The sequence below is a fragment of the Protopterus annectens genome, chromosome 2.part1, assembly GCF_019279795.1.
Source record: "Protopterus annectens isolate FY-2018-M chromosome 2.part1, PAN1.0, whole genome shotgun sequence".
Classification (NCBI taxonomy): Eukaryota; Metazoa; Chordata; order Ceratodontiformes; family Protopteridae; genus Protopterus; species Protopterus annectens.
This window is the reverse complement of record NC_056729.1, coordinates 1,350,531,666-1,350,554,800: the sequence shown is the minus strand read 5'-3', so window position 1 is coordinate 1,350,554,800 and position 23,135 is coordinate 1,350,531,666. Positions and strand designations below refer to the sequence as shown.

The window sequence follows — 23,135 nt, the reverse complement described above, 5'->3', positions numbered from 1 at the left end:
AGAAGAGGTCAGAAAAGATTATGGAGATAGAGAAGATACGCAATTGACAAAGAAAAAAATGGGAGGATATATGTATGTTTCCCAAATATGCAACAAAATCTAAAAGACTTAGGATTTTTACCTGGAAATGTTTGTGTAGATACTTTCATACTCCAAGCAGACTCAAAAGAAATTTTCCTCAGGTAGGTGGCAAATGTAACAGGGAAGAAACAGGTACCTGATAGCATATGTTCTCAGAGTATAATGAGGCGGCAGACTTTAAAAATTCCCCGCAGAGTATTCTGTCAGGAATACTGCATGAGCAAATGAGTGCAACTTAGGAAATCATTTTTTGAGCTGGGATACAGGACCTGAATTGTCTAGACATAGTAAGGCCTTGTTAAGTTTAACTCCTGTGGCTGCCAAAAAAGCAATTACTAAAAAATGCAAATTAAAATCTGAACAAACTATACTTTAAATGGTAAATATTGTAAGAAAGATAAAAGAAGCTTTCAAAAAGGCAAAGCGTAACTTGCACAGAAAAAAGTGCAAACTGTGGGAACAATACATGCAGAACAATTGTTTTGTAATATGAATGAGGTATAACAGAATGCAAGAACTAAACAAATTCTGCAATGTTGCTTTGATTATATAATGTATAACAACATATGTGATGTATATTGTTTGTAAATGTGAACTTGTTAATTTGGTTTGATTGCTTTCATATGAATGTAAGTAAGTTTATATCAGGAGTGATAATTCAATAAAGGTGTTTACTCTCGGTCTAGAATCAACAATATTAAGACCCAGGAATAATGAACCCAGACGATATCAGTTCTGGAAACCTGTGGAAGAGTTGAATATATTATTTATGATATTGACTGATTGGGGGTGGGTCTATCAGACTACTTGATGAATAAGTGTAAGACAAAAGTACTACAGTAACTTAGGAGCCCTTGTAAAGAAAGAATACATCATCTCTATTCTTCTTTTTTTGGGAACAAAGGAATTGAAGATCTGCTGTTTTTCCAGGAGTTGAAATTACTACTGGAAGTGCATCAAGTTGTAATCTGGCTGTTTCAATTTTCTGTATATATTTACACACACACACACACACACACACACACACACACACACACACACACACACACACACACACACACACGCATATGTAAGTATATGTATATATACAGTGGATATAAAAAGTTTACACACCCCTGTTAAAATGCCAGGTTTTTGTCATATAAAAAAATGAGACCACAATAAACCATTTCAACACTTTTCCCAACTTTAATATGACCTATAACCTGTACAATTCAATTAAAACACAAACAAATCTGCTATGAGGAAAAATATAACAAATAAAAAACGTACAATACACTGGTTACATAAGTGTGCACAGCCTTAAGCTACTACTTTGTTGTATGTGCACACCTTTAAACTAATACTTTGTTGAAGCACCTTTTGATTTAATTATAGCATTCAGTCTTCTTGGGTACACACCTGCCATCAGTTAAAGAGACTCTGATTAACCCCAAATAATGTTCAGCTGTCCTAGTAGGATTTTCCTCACATTTACTCAGTTGCCTGCTGCAGCAAAAGCCATGGTTCACAGAGAGCTTACAAAGCATCAGAGGAAATCTATTTGCTGAAAGGTATCAGTCAGGAGAAGGGTACAACAAAATTTCCACAGCATTGGATATACCATGAAATACAGTGAAGGCAGTCATCAAAAAGTGGAGAAAATATGGGACAACAGTGAAGTTGCAAAGATCTGGACGTCCATCCAAAATTGATGAAAAGACAAGATGAAAACTGGTCAGGGATGCTCCCAAGAGACCTACAGCAACACTGAAGGAGCTGCAGGAATTTCTGGCAAGGACTGGTTGTGTACTACATGTGACAACAATCTCCCATATTCTTCATATGTCTGGACTATGGGGTAGAGTTGTAAGACGGAAGCCTTTTCTAAGAAGAAAAACATCCAAGCCTGGCTAAAATTTGCAAAACAATACATCAGGTCTCTGAAAATCATGTGGGAAAATGTGTTATGGTCTGATGAGACTAAGGTTGAAATTTTTGGCCACAATTCCAAAAGGTACGTTTGGCACAAAAACAACACTTTGCATCACCAAAAGAACACCATCCCCATGGTGAAGCATGGTGGGACAGTATCATGCTTTGGGATTGCTTTTCTTCAGCTGGAACTGTGGCTTTAGTCAAGGTGGAGGGAATTATGAACAGTTACAAATACCAGTCACTTTTTGCCCAAAACATTCAGGCATCTGCTAGAAATCTAAAGATGAAGAGGAATTTCACCTTTCAACATGACAAAGACCCCAAGCATACATCCACAGCAACAAAAGAATGGCTTCACCAGAAGAAAATTAAAGTTTTGGAATGGCTCAGCCAGAGCCCAGACCTAAATCTGATAGAAAATCTCTGTGAGTGACCTGAAGAGGGCTATGCACAAAAGCTGCCCTCGCAATCTGACAGATTTGGATTGCTTTTCCAAGGAAGAGTGGGCAAATATTGCCAAGTCAAGATGTGCCATGTTGATAGACTGCTACCCAAGAAGACTGTATGCTGTAATTAAATTAAAAGATGCTTCAAAAAAGTATTCGTTTAAGGTTATGCACACAAAAAAGTATTAGTTTAAAGGTGTGCACACTTAGCAACTAGTGTATTGTACTTTTTTTATTTTTTATCTTTTTTGCCCCTGACAGATTTGTTTGTTTTTCAATTAAATTGTACACATTATAAGTCACATTAAAGATGGGAAAAGTTTTCAAATGATTTATTGTGGTCTTATTTTTTTTATATCACAAAAACCTGGCATTTTAACAGGGATGTGTAAATATTTTATAATCACTGTGTGTGTGTGTGTGTGTGTGTGTGTGTGTGTATATATATATATATATATATATATATATATACACATTTAGGTTTACTATTACTTTCACGAAGTACAGGGTATCAAGCGACACATGCTCGAATCACTGTTTTCAAAATGGCAGTTAATGTACCAAAAATGATCAATTTCTAATGATCGAGTGATGTGTTAAACTTGATCATTCCTGATTTGATGTGCTAGGAGATCACGATTCAGTGGTGAACAGGGAATTAGTCCATTTCCTCACTGTATTGCGATTTTGGAGTTGGTATATTTAATGTGCAGGGGGTGTGGGTGGCACAGCCCCTCACATGGGGGGGTGCCCTACAAAATAGTAGCATTAACGTACCATTGACTGTAGAGTGTAATGGTACGTTAATGTGCATAGCATGGGTGATTGACATCACCTCCTGCTATGTCGAATACATCGAACCATGGTTGTCAATGTATTCATTTTCACCTTGGTTTACTTTTCGGCATTCCGGATTTAGCATTTCGAGTCGACATTCTAAACGGTCAACTGAAGCAAATTCGGAATACCAACAGTAAACCATACAAACACACACACATATATATATATATGCTCTCCTTTTGTCTGGATTACAATGAGCACCCACGCCACCCATCTTTACAATTGTTTGAAAGTATATGTAAGCTGGATTTACGGAACTTTGAACATAGGAAGTTCCAAAACATAACATATAATATGTCTAAAGATTAATTTGAATGCTTACAGAAATTGAAATTTAATGATGGGGTGAGAATTATGAAACCAGATAAAAGGGGAGGTGTGGTGATTATGGATGTTAAATTGTATAATAATAAAATGAAAAGGATATTAGAGGGGAAAGTGTATAAAAATGTCTCATTAAATGGAGCCTATAGAAGAATTAGAAGTGAACTCAATGATTTATTTAATGACGGAAGCATTACCATTGATGAATTCAATTACATGAATGTTGCCCATCCTAAGACACCCACTATCTTTGCTCTACCCAAGATCCACAAAAATCTCTATGACCCCCCAATGAGACCTATAGTGGATAGTAGGAGATCTATAACACAGCCCATTGCTAAATATTTAGACTTGCAATTGAAGGAGGTATTGCAAGGTGAGGTCCACTTATGTAGGGACTCATGGGACTTCTTGAAAAAGAATAAACAGTCTGGACTACTCCAATGCAGGTGTTTTTATGACCATTGACGTCAAAGATTTATACACAGCTATACCATATAAGTTAGGCGTCGAGTGAGTTTTCTGATTATTTTGTGGAAAAACGAATAGCCCAAAATAAAGTTAATGTTTATGAACAACTAATGGAGGCTGTGTTATACAACAATTTTACTTTATTCAGTAATGAGTTTTATTTACAATTGATAGGTGTGTTGATAGGTTCAGCATGTGGGGGTTTACACGCAAATGTGGTAATGCTGCAATGGGAAAAGAAATTCTTACTAAATTCACCTTACTTCTCATTTTGCAAATGTTATATGCAGTTTTTGGATGATATTTTTATTTTTTGGACAGGGCCTACTGAAATGATTTATGAATTTTTAGATTATGTGAACAGCTCAACAAGCTTTTTGAAGTTTACCCATACCATTTGCTGTGATGAAATTTCATATTTGGATATTAAATTGATGAAAGATAGAGAACAGACAGTATTTAAGTCAGAAATTTTCAGGAAATCCATGTTCTCAAACAGCTATTTACACTATGAGAGCTCCCACCCTTACAAACAAAAAAGAGCTGTAGTCAAAGGGCAGTTTGTAAGGGTATGGTCACATATTTTAACAGCTTTTTGGATGAATGTGACAGGTTAAAGGACATGTTTATTTGTAGGGTTTACCCATCCAATCTTGTGAATGAGGTTATGTTAGAAGTAATTAACAAACGTGAAAGGGGATATTTTTGCCTATTTTAAATAAAAAGGGGTCTGTAATGATGACATTGTCACGAATAGTAACATTGAAAATACACAATACCTCACCTCACACAAAGATGGCAGTTCCAACAACCTGTATTGTGTTGAGTCTAAGACACAAAACAATTTCAGCACTGCATTTGTGACCACATTTAATAGTTCCAGTAGGAATATAGCTAATATTCTCTCTAAGAACTGGTTGGTAATAGTGAACAATAAGGACATTAGGGAATTTACTGGGGAGGAACCCAGCAATGTATATACAAAAAGATGAATGCCTGAAGATCATTTTGGAAACTAGAACTAAGGGATTTACAAGTGGTAGTTTGATTAAGTGTGGCAGCTGTAATTACTGTCCATACATTAAAGAAGGATCCAATTTTAACATAAATAATATAAATGTGAAGTTAAATCAGAAGTGTTCATGTAATACTGAGAAAGTAGTGTATTGTGCCCTTTGCTTAAAGTGTCCTTGTTTTATAATGGCAAGACAGTGAGGAAGTTCAGGAACCACATATACGAATATCTTAGGGATATAAGGAATAAAAATATAAAAATCCATTGGCAAAACGTTGCCTTGAATACATTGACCATAATTTAAATTTATTATCATTGAGGCTCTTATTCCTGACATAAGAGGTGGTCCATGGGCACTTATTTTGGAAAAACATGAGGCTTTATGGCAATTTAGAACTATTGCCACACAGTGGCCAGGGCTTAATGATGCATTCTCATTGTCTTGTTTTCTAAAGTTGAAAGCATTAGAAAGATGAATTATTGCATTAAATGTTTTTATATGAATTTTATGTGTTACACTCTGCAGCTTTTAATAATGTTCATTTATTTAAAATATTTAAAAAAATGCATTATCCCTGTTCATATGGTATATATTATACCATCTTTTAAAATCTATTCTACATTATTTTAATTATATTTTGAATAAATTTATATTAAATTATTATATTTATAGCTGCATTTCAGATTTTTAAGTTTTGTAATGAATTACGTATGCTGGTGGGCGTGTTATATTAACTAGGGGGCGTAGCACTGGTGACATAGTCGATTAGTTTTATATTTAAGAAGGTCATTGTTTATTATTTGTTATCTGAAGAAGTCTCTGAATTAGCAGAGACAAAAGCACTTATTTGATTGTGGATCATTGGAATGAACAGCTTTATCTGTGTATCAGTAATTCGACTGTGGATTTATTGTGAGAAACGCACAGCTTTTGAACAGTATAATATTGTGGTTTCTTGCTCTGCTGTGCCTTTTGTTTCTTATTTTTGTGACTTTTGGTTTGTTTAGTCTAATATATTGTTCAGTTTGTCAACCATGCTGTCCTTTTGTCTGGATTACAATGATCATCTCAGTTTACGCCAAACTAAGATTAGATTTGCTTTCACTGAATTTGACTCCTTTCTTCTTTTCAAATACCAAGGTAATGTGTTTTATTTACTTAACTTGTCATTTAATATCTGAAACAACTTTTTTTAGTGGGTCATCTTGGAACATTGCTGCATCTGGGCTGTTACTAGTTGTGTGCTGTGTCCCTCAATGTTATTGTACTGCAGACTCCTTTTTGCTGTAGTAGTTGCTCTAGCGGCGGTATTGTTCTCATATGGTCTATCCATGGCTGTGCTAAACACATGTTAGCTGCTCATAACTAGTTGTGCCTTCACTTATTTGATGTCTCCTTCTACACCCTACACCTAACCAAGGTAAGAACAGTATATCTTGAATACTCAAAGTAAATTAAATCAAAGATCATATGGGCAAAATGGAAAGTAAACCTGCTTGCATCCCTTCAGTTGCCAGCTTTTTAGCTATACTCTTGGGTAGAGTAGAAACAGCCTTATGTTCACAGGCAATAAACTTTTATGTGGCTCAAACAATTCCATCCTTGACAAGTGCAAATATCTACACAATCTTGAGGCATCCCACTCACTTAAAAAGATGGCCTGTGAGCATCACTCACAACCAGTGACATCTTATCATAGCTATACTAAACTGACTTATGTTGAGCCAGTAAAACAGTCACTATGGAAGCTGCACTGGATTAAGATGACTAGGTCTCAGCAAATATGCATCACAACATCAGTACCATGTCCATACATAGTAAAGGGTCATTGCGAGGTCAAACTCAAGCTGTCAAATATCCACCACTACATTAGAATCATGTCCCTATACAGTAAGGAGTTATTAAGAGGTTGCACTCAAACTACCCAATATCCAACACCACATTAGCACCATGCCCATATATAGTAAGGGGTTATTAGGAGGTAGACCTCAAACTACCAAATTCCCACCACCACATTAGTACCATACCCACATATATTAGAGGTTATTAGGAGGTTGACTTCAAACTGCCAAATACACCTTACTATATTAGCAGTATGTCGATATATAGTCAGGGGGTTATTAGGAAGTCGACCTCAAACTGTCAAATACCCACCACCACATCAGCACCATGTCCATATATAGTAAAGGGTCATTGTGAGGTCAAACTCAAACTGTCAAATATCCACCACTACATTAGCATCATGTCCATATACAGTAAGGGGTTATTAAGTGGTCAAACTCAAACTAACCAATATCCACCACTACATTAGCATCATTCCCTTATAGCAAGGGGTTATTAGGAGGTAAACCTCAAACTGTCAAATCCCCACCACCACATTAACACCATGCCTATACATAGTAAGGGGTTATTAGGAGGTTGACCTCAAACTGTCAAATATTCACCACCACAACAGCAACACATCCATATAGAATAAGGGGTTATTAGAAGGTCAACCTCAAACTGCCAAATACCCACCACCACATCAGCACCACACCCATATGTAGTAAGGGGTTATTTTTAATCTCTAACTGCCAAATATTCACTACCACATTTGCATCATGACCATATACAGTAAGGATGTTATTAGGAGGTAGACCTCAAACTGCCAAATATCCACCACTACATTGGCACCATGCTCATACATAGTAAGGGATTATTAGGAGGTTGACCTCAAACTGCTAAATAACTTATATTCTATGTGGAAACAGTAATGTCTAAATAATTAAATAATCGGTGACTCTGTTATTAGAAATGACTCCAGCATTAGAAGCTTCTATAGTTAATGCCAAAGTAAATCATGGTCAGAGGATCTCCTGGCACCAGTGACCTAAAAATGCAACTTGTTGAGACAGTTGTATTGTGAAAAAGTCTTCAATGCTTTATTTTAATATCAAATTCTATCATTTTCAGACTTTCAGTGACTTTTTGCTGCAAGTTTTTTGCTATAAGTTATGCCACCATGGCTGTATGTTTAAGAAAGATGATCTAGCAGAACTAAAAACAATTAGGTAACACTAACGTACTCTTGACATGAAACATTTATTAGGTAGTAGTGAATACAATAAGCATTGCAATACAAGTGGCCAACATTTAGTGCAGTTTTGTACTTACTTTGCTCTTTTCCATCGCATGTCCCAATTCCGTTTTCTGCAGCTCCTTCCCCATCTGAACTTGGCCTCTCAAAAGACAATTTCTGTAAAGACAAAGCTTGTTTAACTACATCCTGCTTCCTCACGGCTGCCAAGTACATCTTTCAAACTTTCTGTTAATTGAAGAGCACTTTCAGCAGTAAATCATTTTCTTCTACTTTGACTATATAGCAGCAAAGACATTTAGTTTTTACATAGCAACGCGTAATGAGAAAAATGACAGTCAAAGTGTTTTATTTTCCTGTTAAATTTTTATCAATCTGCCATTGAAAGTGAAATAATTTAAAGAAATGGGTTCCATTCTGCTTAATCTGACATGAGAATAACAGAAATAATTGATTTAGAATTAATGGAAGTGCTCCACTAAATTGTTTATGCTCAGTATCATACTCAGTCATACTATACTAAAAGCTGCATTTATAGATAAGGATTCCAACAGATACTGCCAATGGAGTACAAGTTACTTCCTTGCTACACTTATCTGTGGGTTAAATGACAATTAAAGGAAATGTAAAACATGCCCACCACATGTTAGACGTTAACGTGCTACATGCTGTATATGGACTACAGCTGGCTTCCTACTGATGTGGGATTCAGAGAAAAGAGAATCAGATATTCTTTAATTGTGTTCTGTTGCCATTTCATGCACTAAAACACAGATGGAATTCTAGGCCGAAAATAATTAGGCATTCAGGACTGTGTTTAATGTCTTTAAATTCAGTCTTAAGGAATAAAACTATAGTACAGTTCAAATAATAAATGAACTGCTCTACAATTCAGAAATCACAAAACATTTTAATACAGCTGAAGCTTTAAAAGAGTTTAGCAAAAATCAACAGAGCAGTACAAAGAAACCAGCCCCTTATGCAGTGATACTTTTTTCCATCTCTGAAGCCAGCAGCCAAGTTTGTGAATTAACTCAGGTTTACAAAGGACTGGTCTGGGTAAGGCTGCTGTCCTAACCATGGGATGTGCGGGAGCAGAAATTTGGGAGGTGTCCTGCCAGTACCACTAATCTTGCATCACAGAATACTAGTGCAATGAATATAAGGAAGGCCCAAGGTGGGGGTATGCCTATCCTACTCACAGTGATTGAAAAAAATGAAGTGCCTCTTTAGTTGTCTGATAATGTTGCCATAACGCAAAACCACATGCTTCTAAACTGATAAAGCCTTTGCTGTGCTCCATACCTTTTACAGACTAACAAGTATAACATCATTCTTCAAAGAACCCTCCCTCCTTCAAGAGGCAACAAGAAATAACTTGGGGGGTCCACTGCATAAAGAAGGAAGCTATTAATGGCATAACGGAATGGCTTAGTTAAGCTGAAGTATAGTCAGTTAGGCAAGTAAAAATGTGTAGAGGGCTGTATGCAGTATTTGTGCTTCTCTCTAGATTAGCTGTGAATTTAACTGAAAGTAAGACTATTTAATTCAATTTAGAAAGTGTATGATTCTTAGCTGTTTAGAATCATGCACTGCTGTTTAATATATAATATGGTTATGACAATCCCCAACACTAGTGCCAAAGGTGCCACTCTGGCACATTTGTCTACGCATTCTACTTAGACCAGCAGTAGTGGGGGTTGTCTTGATAAGTGATAGCAGAGCCTTCTATTTATTCCTGAATAGAAAATTTGCAAATTTTGACAAATGTCTTGCCTACAATTCTTGTTATTTAAACCTGTAAGAGAAAATGTCATAATGCTTTGGCACTTTTGATTAAACCTGGTCTACTGTTATTGTTATATAGAGAAAATGTATAGCTGAAAATGTTTTCTGCTAAATTTGACTGGACTTTTGTACATGGTATAACTTTAGCTAGAAAATATAGAGCCAAGAACAAGAATCATACTTTCTTCACCACTAATAAACAAAATTAATTCAAAAACAAGTATTGCCACTAGTAAAATTAGTCATTTTTCAACAGTGCATGCTGTACTAAAGCAATGTTTTTGCTAAAGAAGAAATCTAACTGGATGGTTGGACATAAATCAGGGATGATAAAAATGGCTAACCCCTAATCTGTGAGAAGGTTCAGCACAGTTCACAAATATAGCATGATATCCACACAAAGCAATCTTACACAAGCAAAACCAGAAATTTAGGTATTACGAAGGAAACAGTATGTAATAAAAATGATATAAAACATGGCCCTCAGGTTTAGTCTCCCAGTTTGTCTGGAATGTTCCATTTGCAAAAGCAACATACTTATTTACTGTTTATAGTATCAGAAGTATCATACTTTTGGGACAGAAATGAGAGATGTTCAAAAATAGTTAAGTCATTTAGAATTGTTTTACATGGAAGGAGTCATCTGAAAGAGAATCTGAATATCTGACTCAATTCTATTTTTTTCTTTTTTTTACATTTTTACTTTTCTTTTCGTTGATCCAGTTAAGCTCTCTATATCATTGGTATTTTTCATTATTTCCCCGTCTTCTGTCTGAAAATACACATTATTCTGCACAGAGAAACAACTCGATCAGTGAATATTCATCACAGATTTGGCAGCATTTTAACCAGAAGTCATAAGCATCTACTTTTCTTTTTTTTTTTCATTTTAAGGACGCATACTTCTAAAGAAATTATTAAATTTTCAACCGCCAACTTTAAACTGAGTGGCATAATACCATAATTATTGTGTAAAGTTTTGCACTGCAAGCAATACACTTTCCTTCTTGTTAAATTATATAAAACATCTGTGCTTGTGAAGTTTCAGATTTGGGTTTGTTCTCATTTTTTATGAAGTATGCAAACTGTTTGTGTTTGAAGACAGAAGTGTTTGTTAAATAAAGTGATGTCAGAATAGTCTGTCTTGTTTCAGCTCAGAGTTTGTGGCTATAGGTCTGCAGCTGAAAACCAAGAAACCCTGATAGTGTTAAAATTGAAAAATGTGACTGCTTGACACTGCTCCTGGGAATGGCGTGGAGGTCCACAATGTTTTCTCCAAGATATGCTTTTGTTCTTTTGATGTTAGCAGTGTTCTGGTTTATCCAGGTGAAAATGTAAAACCAAACATAATGTATCTAACTAGAAAAAGAATGAATGAATCAGTGCACACTACTGGTAAATAATGAAATGGAACTATTCTCATATTCTCAATATGCACAAAGCATATACAAATATAAATAACAACACAAACACCCCTTTAAAAGGCTTGAAGTCATTCATTGATAATGGCTATCTGCACTGACCAGATTACATTGATATGTAGCTTTTAACAAGACTACTTATTTCTACAAAAATGCCAGCTTTGGTTGAAAATGGCTACTGTACTAAAAGTTTAATAAAGGCTTAATTTTTTTAATTATGTAAATTGTTGCAGTTGAGGATATAAAAGGTGGACAGCGATAAGACAAGTGTTAGAATAATGGGAATGAATACCTGTATTTTGGTCAATATATTTTTTTATTTTTTTGCTGACTATATAATAAATGTGTAATCTGATTTCATACATATTTTCTATATTAGGAAGATAAAGGTTACAAACAGTTAAAACAGTGATGCTTACATTACAGAAAGGAGAATTAACTTAACATTTGCATAACTTTCATAATATACATATCTGTAAGTTCATGATTTCAGATAAAGCTGTACAAATAATATATCCAGCATACTTTAGATGCATAATAAAATAATTGTATAGCACTTTAGGCTGGCATTCACTCTGATGATATATCAGCTGACGTGTTTTTTTTTTCTTGTTTGGAAGACATAAGTTGTTAACTTAGTTTTTGCTTAATACCCTGATATTATTGGGAACAGGGATTGTACATGGTTAATCTTGTAAGTGCCCTAGGGCCATTAGCCTAGTAACCTCCTACGACTGTATCACCACCTATGACTGTATCATTTTTTAGCTGAGACGTCAGAGACAGATGTTTTTGCTATAATTGTGCAATAAATTTGCCATGGAATCTGTGGCTGGTCATATTTCATTTAACCTCCTATGACTCTAAGATCCTATCATTTTTTTTTCAAAAAGAAAACCAAATGCACAGTCCATATTTGTGATAATGTCCACTGACATGGGCAATATAGGGAAAATGAAGATATTTCAGAAGTAGGGAGGCCGTCCGCTTGTAGCAATAGATTTCACAAACCCATTGGCATTCTTATTTCCAGGCAAATGCCCGGCATGTTAGGCCCAGTCGCTTAATTGTACCATGGAATATATGAGAGTGTCAATCAGAAGCTGAGTCCCACTGTGATGACATTTCTTATAACCCTTATAAAATTAGACTCCCACCACTGAAAGGAATGTGCAGTGACAGTAGAAAAGGAAGGACAAATACCACCATAACAAGGCAAAAGTCAGATAAAGTCACAAACCATAAACAAAGGAAAGCAATAACAGACACTATCCTTCAAGATGTATGCCTCATATAATTCATTATAAAACCAAAAATTCACTCCCTGCTGATAATATCTCACAGTAGTCCAGCAAAGTTTTTTTTGTGCAGAGACAGAAAGAAAATGATGTCAAATATTTCCAACTCTCATAACCCCAGGCTTTGTGATGTAGAGGGGTAAAGTTCTCTAAATAACAACATGGGAGTGATTGGCATCTCAGATGCTGAAACAGTAGGAGAAGGGAGGGTCAGAGGGAGTCAATACTAACGGTCAGCAAAATGCTCCTGTTTAAGCATGTTGGCACTGAGTGTAGAACCAGTGGTGATGATCCAAGCTGATAATGGAAGGAGTCAGGAAGTGCATGTGTGGGTAAGGAAACAGGCACACTCCACAAGGACAGCATATGATTCTCCTTTGTCAGCCACCAGAGGTGAAATTAAGGTCATCCAAGAGAAAGCCCAAATAGCTGCATGAAGGATGACATATAAGTTTGGCTCTCACCCGTGACATGAAGGAGTACTGGGCCATAGCAAAGCCTGATAGTCAGCAGACAGCAAGGAGAAAAATCCTTCCTGCTGTCTCTAAAACATACATACTTTTATACCAGAACAATGGAAGATGTCAATCAAAAAAGAAAGAAATTACACTGGGGAAAAGATTATCATACCCACTGTTTGAATTACACTACAGATTAATACATTAAAAAAAACAACCTTCTTTAAAGTAAAGAGATTAAATTTCAAAAGTTTTGAAACATTTTAAAACTTCACTCCTTTATGTGCTAAGTAACATGTCCCATTTATTAATCAAAGCATAAGATATCATTTATCAGACATTTAGCTGAAATGTAAAATACTTTTTTATATAAGACAAAAATATAGGGCGGCCACTGTGGTACAGCAGTTAGCGTTGCCACCTCACAGCAAGAGGTTTTCCAGTTCGATCCTCGCCTGGGGTGCCTTCTGTGCGGAGTCTGCATGTCCTCCCTGTGGTCACATGGTTTCCTCTGGGTGCTCCCAGGTAGACTGGGCACTCTAAATTGGCCCTAAGCATGTGTGTGTGTGTGTGTGTGTGTGTGTGTGTGTGTGTGTGTGTGCCTTCTTATGGAAGGTTGGGCACCAACTCAACACCGTAAAACTCCACTGCCAATCATGAGCGAACAGGATGATCTGCTGTGGCGACCCCTAACTGGGAAAAGCCAGAAGAAAATAAGACAAAAATATATCAGATGATTGGGTTGCAGTTCACTTTGTTGAATGCTGACTTTGCTGAGAAAGTGCATTGCTGTGTGTATGTGTTTTTCTTTTTTCAGCAGCACTTTGCTGAGTGATAAGTTCATCAAATATAGGAATGTTGACCATTAGGCATGACAATGCTATGTAATTTTAGTTACAGTAAGTTGGTGTCTGTGTGTTAATGCTGAAACTTTCTGGTATGTGGACAATTTCGGCATTAGGGTTGAGAGGGAGTTTTTGTGTTGTGCATGGGTGCTAATTTATGTGAATTGTGACTGAGCATCTTGTGTAGTGGTACTGTTAGGTAAAGAGTTTTTTGTAAAGTGATGTGTATGGTTCGGCTTAGGGACAGGGGTATATAGGTAAGCTTTCAGTTAGGATAAGCAAACACGTTTAGAGTGGTCCAAGGGGGTACTGTAAAGTGAGGCTAAAGCAGCTTGCTTGTCTTATCCTTCCCACTCAGTTTATATGCACAGCAATTGAATATTACATGGATGCTAATGTGCATTCTCAGAGTCCTGAGGTATTTACTAAACATTCTGGCAAACATCAGTGACGAACATCCAGGTGTTGTAGCAGGAGCAGCCTTTGGTCAACTGGTTCCCTAGGCAAAAGGTCTCCACAATGCCCCCAACACCACCCTGTGCCTCCATTTTTGTCTACCTGCAACATACAGATTACTGGAAAAACAACCCTGTATTTGGTGAACTGATGCCCTAGGCAAAAGGTTTCCACAGTGCCCCAAACACCACCCTGTGCCCCCATCCTGGTCTACCTACAATATACAGATTATTGGAAAAGCACCCCTGCAACAGCCTGAGGCCGGTTATGTGTTGCAGAGTATGACATTTGTGGAAATATGTTAAAAGTGGTAGAGAAGGAGATGCTTGGAACATCCCAAGTTCTACCATACAAGAAATTTTTTTTTGGGGGGGTTGAATTTCAGTGGAAGTGTGAATCAAACTTTTCCCAAACAAAATAAAATAACATAAAATAAAACAATGAAATAAAAATTAAACAACAGCTTGTTTTTGAGTTGATAGCAATACTGAGGCACAGGTAGTTCTAGTATGCAACTCACGTATATTATGAAAAAATGTATATATATATATATATATATATATATATATATATATATATATACACACACACACACACACACAAACACATATATATATATATATATATATATATATATATATATATATATATATATATACACACACACACACACACACACAAATATATATATACACACACACACACAAACACACACTCACACACACACACAGCTTAACTCTCAGGAATGCACACAATCTGGTGCACCATATTAATTGTAAGAACAAAATGGTAACTCTGAACAGCCATTCACAATGACAACATCTGAAAAGAGATGTGCCCAGTGATACATTTACAAAAAGATCCCTTGCACTGATAGTTTTGTTGAGGGGAGTAAGCTATCAAGTGTACATTCTGTAGCTACTGTAAACCCTAACCCCAAAAACAGCAGATATATGAATGCTGCAACAGCATAAATTTATTTTAATGAAGAAATGTGAAGTTTTAGCTGTACTTTGCACAGGTTGTATTTTGAGATCTGCCATATGTATGACTGATGAATAATAAAAGAAAGGACCAAGCTCCTTTTGTGCTTAAACCACTTTCCTGTCCCTTACCCCTTCATTTTCAAACACTGTACCATTAGAACCTGGTGGGACATCTAGGCGTGGTTACTGATGGAAAAACAGTGATATGCCATTGAATCTCTTAGGAATATATTTTAGTTAGTATTTTGCACGTCTTTTTCGGGTCTACATTAGCAGACCAAAAACTGAATTGCGCAAATCCAGTTTGAACGATACAGAAAGGGCAAAAAACACAAATTTCAAAACTGTAAAATAAAAATCCTACCAGACGAAAACTGTAACTAGCTGTTTTATGCAGGGGGCAAGCCCCCCTGCACCCCACACCCTCCACTACTTAAATATACCAACTCCGAGATCGCACTCCATTGAAGTAAAGGGAAGAATTCCCTATGGCGATCACTGTTCACTCTTGCAATATTTTAAATATTTGCACTTTCTGTGCCGCTCAAACTGGATTCTCGCAGTTCAGTTTTCAGTGTGCTAATATAGACCCGTCTTTTTCCTAGAAAAAAAAAATTGCAACTCTAGGCAAGCAAGCACTACAGAAGAATAAAGGACACATTGTAACACAATGATGCAGATTTGTCTCATTGATGCTCACAACCTCCCTTCCTTACTGCACATTATTTTCCCATTGGTCACTTCTGGATCACATGATGCATATACTCTCAGTGTTGCCCATTTGAGGAAGTTGTTGATTACAAATGTTAACAGATAAACAAAGTGGAACTGGATGCCATACTATACAAACAAAAATACATAATTTAGTTGTCTGTTTTAATGAATGTTGTGATTCATTTCTAAGACATTCTACCACTCACAAGACAGACTTACTGCACAAAGTAGAAGTAGCTTAATGTTTAAAGCACACATTTAAAAAATGTTACTGTACCAGGTGATCTTTACAGATATAGAGCATGGCTGGACAGTGGTAACAAGTAAATCTGAAAAGATACAGTACAGTACCGTACATAAAGTCATTTTGTTAGTAGCCTTTTTTCATTGTTTTTACCTTTTCAAGTTCTGTTTTATAGAGGGGCGAACTGGAAGATGCTCCATCGGAATCTATGGCTCCATTACAGTTGCTGCTGTTGCACACATCTCTTATTACCTGAGAAGAATGGAAAATCAGATGTATGCTTAGTTAGTCTCTTAATTAAAAACATATCATTCACACTCCGGTGTTACCTCTTTCAAATGTTTAAACAGGAGTAAGATAACTAAATGTAAATGGGAGCAAGAAAAACTACATTTTGTTTCATTGTTTACTGGAAAACAAGTTCAAAACTACCAGTTTAAAACACAATTCTAACAAGTGGTCCTGTATTATACAAGGAATATAATTTAATACAATCAGGAAGGCGAATCAAAGAGCACTAAAGATGTATGCAAGGAGACAATGGTTTGAAAACATTGATATGCATTTTAAGGAATGCCATCATGGAAAGCCAGAGAGCTTGCAAAGTGCTATTTTGGAGCAAGTCCATAGTAATGGATATGATGAGGATAAAAAGAGAAAGCTTGTATATAAAGAAACATTGTTTATATTGAAATTTGGTACTTTAACCTAGAGGTATTAACGTTGAGTGTAATTGGAAGGTTTTAATTTAATGGAGTGTTCTCATTTAATTGTATAATTGATTAATTGGTTTTATTATATAAACTCGTATCAAACACAAATTTGTATTCTCCTTTGAAGGCTCAGGCTGAAGCACTACAGTGTTTTATTAAACTTGTTTCTGTGGAATTTATCGTGGACAGTTCATTATTTTATTAAATGGTTTGAAAATAGCCTAAAGGTAAACTTAATCCATCATTGGCAGGATACATTTTCTTTGAATAGGTTTCAATGCCATTTCAAGGAATATGAGTTTCAAAGTCATAGAAGTTTGCTCTTCATCCTAAGTCTGTTTTTATTGTGAGACTGTATTGATTGTTTAGCAAGTGGCTAACAGTGTTTGTGCTATAAAATTTGAACTAAAAGATTTAAATTAAATCCAAATATCTGTAATCATTGCAAAAGTAAAGAAGAAAACATTATGCACACTGACACATTTAACAGTGTTTATGGTAACTGGGACACTGGAATGGCCGTGGATAGGGGTTGCTGTGGGGAGGAGGTGGATCTGGGGGGGGGGGCAATCCATTACCCTGCCTAGGGTGCCATTTGACCATGATCCAGCTATGGATATCATACTGACAAACATAGCATATTTTTGCACCCCACCATTGGATAAAAACCTATATCATATGCGATTAAGACAAAACCTAAAGTTAATTACAATTAAATCATCCTTCCTATATTTTGCTAAAGAAACTACAATGCAGTAAGTGATAAACTTATGAAAATAGACTAGGACACTATTCTCAGTTTTGCAGATAAAGGCTTTGCTACAGTTCTCCTGCTTCAAGGTTCCATGAGGGACTCCCTCCCTGATGATGAGATTTCTAACCAGTTTTGTATAGGACACCAGTGCTGTTGCAGTTTCTAGGTATTTGTTGACAATAATTCCCTTTGTCTTGGCAGATGTTTACCTTTACTGTGCTTGTGTAACCATGACATTGGCATGTACATGTTTTGGAAGGGTTATTAATTGTGCTCAGGATACTAGCAATTATTTCAATGATACTATCAATTTATGTATTCATGAATGCATATTGGTGATTCACAGATAGACAGGTAAATTCATTAAAAGCCTTTTGGTGGAATCAGAAAATGATAAGATATACAACAAAAAGTGGATATAATTAACTTTAACAATTACTGAGTCAAAGAATAACTGTGCAGTAAGAAAGATGTAGAAACTTGCTTTTATTTCCAAATCTTCCACATCTTGCTATGAACTCATAATCTTAAAGGCTAAAAGCAGTGATGAAGTATTCTTTAACTAAATTACAAAAGTGAAAGAGAAAAATTGTAAAGGTAAAATGTTGGTGGCTTTATGCACAGACTCAAAGAAAACCTTATTGAAGCCTATTAATCACATTTAATGACATATCAGTTTGTAAAGGGAATGAGGTTGACTCCAAAAGATCCATAAAATTTAAGACCTATCAGCCTTACCTATGCTGAAATAATAATAGAGAGAGTGATAATAGCATTTATCCAGAATGACACAGGGACCACATTTGTTAGGCATTAAACAGTGTGTGTTTGTTAAGAGGAAATCCTGCCTTTTAAACCTCATAGCATCTTTTGAAGAGGTAACAGAAATGCCCAATGAAGCATCCTTTGAAGAGATAACAGAAATTCTTAATGAAGAGCTGAGAGTGCATACTACTTATTTTGACCTTACCAAGACATTCATCAGTATTCCAAACAAGGGAATAATTGAAACATGAAAGCATTGAATAGCAATCTATAAATAATCAAACAGGAAAACAATGATTAAGTAATGGGACATAATTACCTGTCTATCCGAGCTCTATACTGGGCCCATTTATTTTTGCACTATTTTTCTCAGGAATAAAACATGGAACTTCAAATTTCATATCAGTAAATATAGCCATTTAATTCTTAGCAACAAGGACACAAATTATGATTATAAAATAAACGGCCAAATCATAAACATTGATACCCTCAATGATGATTGAAGAAGCTTCTTCTTCTTGTTTTGGCTTTTCCCGGTTAGGGGTCGCCACAGCGGATCACCGTCCGCTCATGATTGGCAGTGAAGTTTTACGGTGTCGAGTTGCCAGCTCGGCACCCAACCTTCCACAGAAGGCACACACATACACACACTCACACCTAGGGCCAATTTAGTGTGTCCATTCCACCTAGAGCATGTCTTTGGGATGTAGGAGGAAACCGGAGAACCCGGAGGAAACCCACGCGACCACAGGGAGGACATGCAGACTCCGCACAGAAGGCACCCCAGATGAGGATCGAACCGGGGAACCTCTTGCTGTGAGGTGGCAACCCTAACCGCTGCACCGATAATTTAAAGTCTGACCAGTGTTTATCTACCATACGTAGAAAAACATATTCTGTTTCCCACCTACTTCTCAATGACATATCAGATCACACCAGGGACCCTCAGCAGAAAAAGCAGGGCCTTCTTAAGACTATTATGTCATTAAAGCCATTGTCTTTCCTTCTTCATTTTCAAAGGAATCTTTGTACCAGTTGTCTTCAGTACTGATCTAGCCAAGTACACAATGGAGTGCAGATGGAATGCAGAATTTTGATCTAACAAGATAAAATACCTTATACAACTATATAAAGCTCAAAGGCATCTTAAAAAAAGAAATAGAGGGGTCACAAAGGTTTAGATATAGAGCATGAGCAAAGAAACTAACACTGCACTCAATGAGTTACGTACTTCTGAGGGATGATTTGTGTTGAGTCATAATCATCATCATCATCATTGTCATCATAATCATCATCGTCATCATAATCATCATCATTGTCATCATAATCATCAGCTCCCCTTTTCCCATTTTCTACATGGGGTCAGGCTACAGTGTCATTTGTTGCCATCTGTCTTGATTCAGTGCCACTCTCCTACCTTCTTCAACTGTCCTGCATGAGTGTTGCAGCTCTTCTTCCACACAATGCTGTCCTTATTTCTGCTTGCCATCTTTTTGGCTGTCCCAAATCTTCTTCACCACATTGACTTATGTGTTTCTGCACATGTGTTCAAACTACCATAATCTGTTCTCTTTGACCCTTTCTGAAATTGGAGCTACTTTGACTTCTACACTGATGTCCTTATTTCTTTGTCTGACCCATAATGTGCATCCTACCACCCATCTCAAGCACTTTACCTCCATCACCTCTAGCTTCCTCACCTACTCTACCTTTACTGCCCAGGTTTCTGTACCCCACAGCAGTAGTGGTTACACCACTGTCTTATGCACCTTGCTTTTCAGTTCTTTAGCTTTCTTCTGTCATACTCTACCCCTGACACTCTGTGCAAGTTGGATGTAGCCCCTCTGATTATAGCTTTAACTTCCTCTTTCAAACTATGATTCTTCTTAACTATCTCTCCCAGATACTTGAATCTCTTAATCCGTTCCACTGTTTTCCCTTCTATTTCAATTCTCAGCTTCTTCTGACTTCCCCCATTTGCTGCCATTACATCTGTCTTATCTGCACTCAGTTTCATCCCACACTGTATAACAGGAGGAAGAATCTCATGGCAGAATGTAGGAGGTGCAGCACCCAATAGGATAAAAACACTCTCATCACACTAAACAAGCAACTGAGAGGACAAATAAAGTCTACCAAAGCCAAATTTGAGGTAAGCTTGTCCTCCCAGGCCAAGGAAAACCACAAAGCATTCTTTAGCTATGTCTGCAACCTCAAAGGCAATACAATTGTGTGCAGAGCTCATTGTAAATGGAGCCACCTATACTGAGTCAGAAGATATAGCAAACCTCCTGGCTGATAAATTCAGCTCCAACTTTACCCCTCTCTCCCCCTCAACTTTCCCTCAGGAAATATCATCAAATATAACTCCCCCTACTATCACTAGGGAACATATCCTTAATGCTCTCTCTAAGACCAATAACACTGCATCAATGGGCCCAGCCAATATCCCAGGATACCTTCTAAATACCATGAAACATGACCTATCAGGGCCTCTCCAAATAGGCTTCATGCCTCATGAATGGAGAAAGGCAACAGTCATCTCTCTGCACAAAGGTCGGCCATCTACAGACCCTGGAAACTACAGACCCATAAGTCTCACTAGTCTTATATGTAAAGCCATGGAAAGAATTATTATAGAAGATCAATAGAGATATAGTAAACCTCTGGACACTGTACCCATCCCAGTTTGGTTTTATCAAGGGCAGATCATGCCTACTCAACCTGGTGGACTTCTTTGAGAAGGTCACCAAAGCAATGGATGAGGGCAACATCATTCACACTGCCTACCTTGACCCAGCCAAGGCATCTGACACAATACCCCACTCAGGCATTGTTGACAAACTCAACAGGTTAGGTACAAACCCACATGCCACCTGGTGGATAGTCAACTGGCTCAATGACAGGACCCAGGAAGTTAGGCCAATGTCAGTGGTCTCTGGCTGACTAAATATGCAAATGATTGCAAATTAGAAGCTGTCATTGAATCTCACACTGACACAAATGTTCTCCAGCAAGGGTTGACACAGACAAACAACTGGTGTCAGAGCCATGGACTAAAACTAAATGCCAAGAAATGCATAACAGTATTCTTTGGGAAGTCATCCATCCATGGTAACTATCATGTTGACAACACACCCCTTAGAGCTGACCCAGCAGTCAAGGACCTAGGGACACACATAGACAGCAATCTAACCTTTCATCATGTGTCTACAGTTGTGAGGAAATCATTCTATGCTGTACAACAAAGGTATGGCATCTAAGTCCAAGGAAGTCATTGTTCCACTGTATTTGGCATTCATCAGACCTATCATTGAGTACAATGCCCCCTTTGGTATGTACCTAACTAGGCATATCCAACAATTGGAATGTCCACAGAGGTTCCTCATAAAAAAGAATACAGGGCATAAGTAAAATGTATTCTGTCTCCTACAGGCTTTTGATGGGAGATCTAAGCCTGGCAGGCATACAGGACATTGTCAGACCCCACTCTAATGGACATCCTGCATATCCACAAAACAAACAGCACCAGAATTACCCATTCTAAAGACTTAAACCTTGCCTGTGACATAAATAGGACCTGCTGGGGAGACAGGTATGTATCCCAGAGACTACCCTGTCTATGGAACAGGCTCCCCATCCATGTGAAGCAGAGTTCCTCCCTAACTCAATTCAAGTGCAACTTAAGACAATTGGATGGGAAACCATAAATTCATCCCTGCTTTGGCCCCTATGTCTCTAACGGGCACAGGTAACTTGTAACTGGTTCATCACCCAGGCCCATGCTTACACTTATCAAGGGTATCTGAACCTATCAGAGATTTGGGATATATGGCTAGGCTTAAAAAGGCCTTTGTGGTCATTAGCCTAGTAAACACCTATGAACCTATGCTTTCAGTTTTGCATTCCATTCCCCTATCATTTGTTGAAGTTTTTGCTCTGAGTATACCTCTAATGCCACAACATCTGCATACAACAAGTTTGTTGCTCTATCCCCTCCGACCTGTTTGCTAATGTAGTCCATCACCAGTATGAACAGCAGTGGCCTCAGAGCTGAACCTCAGTGCACACTTATTGTCACTGGAAGCTCATCCTCAAGACTGACCACTGTTTTTGCCTTAGTCATTGTATCCTTGTACATAGCTTGCACTGATTCTAATAATGTTTCTGGGACTTGTAACCACCACAGGGCTGCCCAAATCAGCTTTCTTGGGACCTTGCCATATGCTTACATCAAGTCTAGGAGTGACCAGTTTAACTCTTTTCTCATCTCTGGCTTCTTCTTAATTATCTCTCTTACTGTAAATACCACGTTAGTTGTGCTGCATCCTGATCTGAATGCAAACTGCTCACCTCCCATCTTACTTTCAACTACTCCGAGTATTCATTTATCAATCACCCTCTCAAGGGGTTTCATGCAGTGTGATAGGAATTTGATACCTCTGTACTGCCCACAGTTGTGAATCTTCCTTTCTACTTTTACACTGGCACTTGTATGCTTATTATCCAGTCATCTGGAATA

The 23,135-nt window shown here is 37.2% G+C and overlaps 1 protein-coding gene across 2 annotated transcripts in view; it reads right to left on the bottom strand.

Moving 5' to 3' along the window:
- Nucleotides 1-23,135, bottom strand: part of AFAP1 (actin filament associated protein 1) — a 1,391,048-nt gene that overhangs the window by 290,948 nt on the left and 1,076,965 nt on the right. For both annotated transcript variants that reach the window (XM_044062808.1, XM_044062809.1), the window contains exons 7-8: nt 16,535-16,633; nt 8,249-8,330 (exon numbers count right to left, since the gene is read on the bottom strand). In XM_044062808.1, the coding sequence (XP_043918743.1) occupies nt 8,249-8,330; nt 16,535-16,633 (181 nt within the window). The remainder of the gene's footprint in view (nt 1-8,248; nt 8,331-16,534; nt 16,634-23,135) is intronic.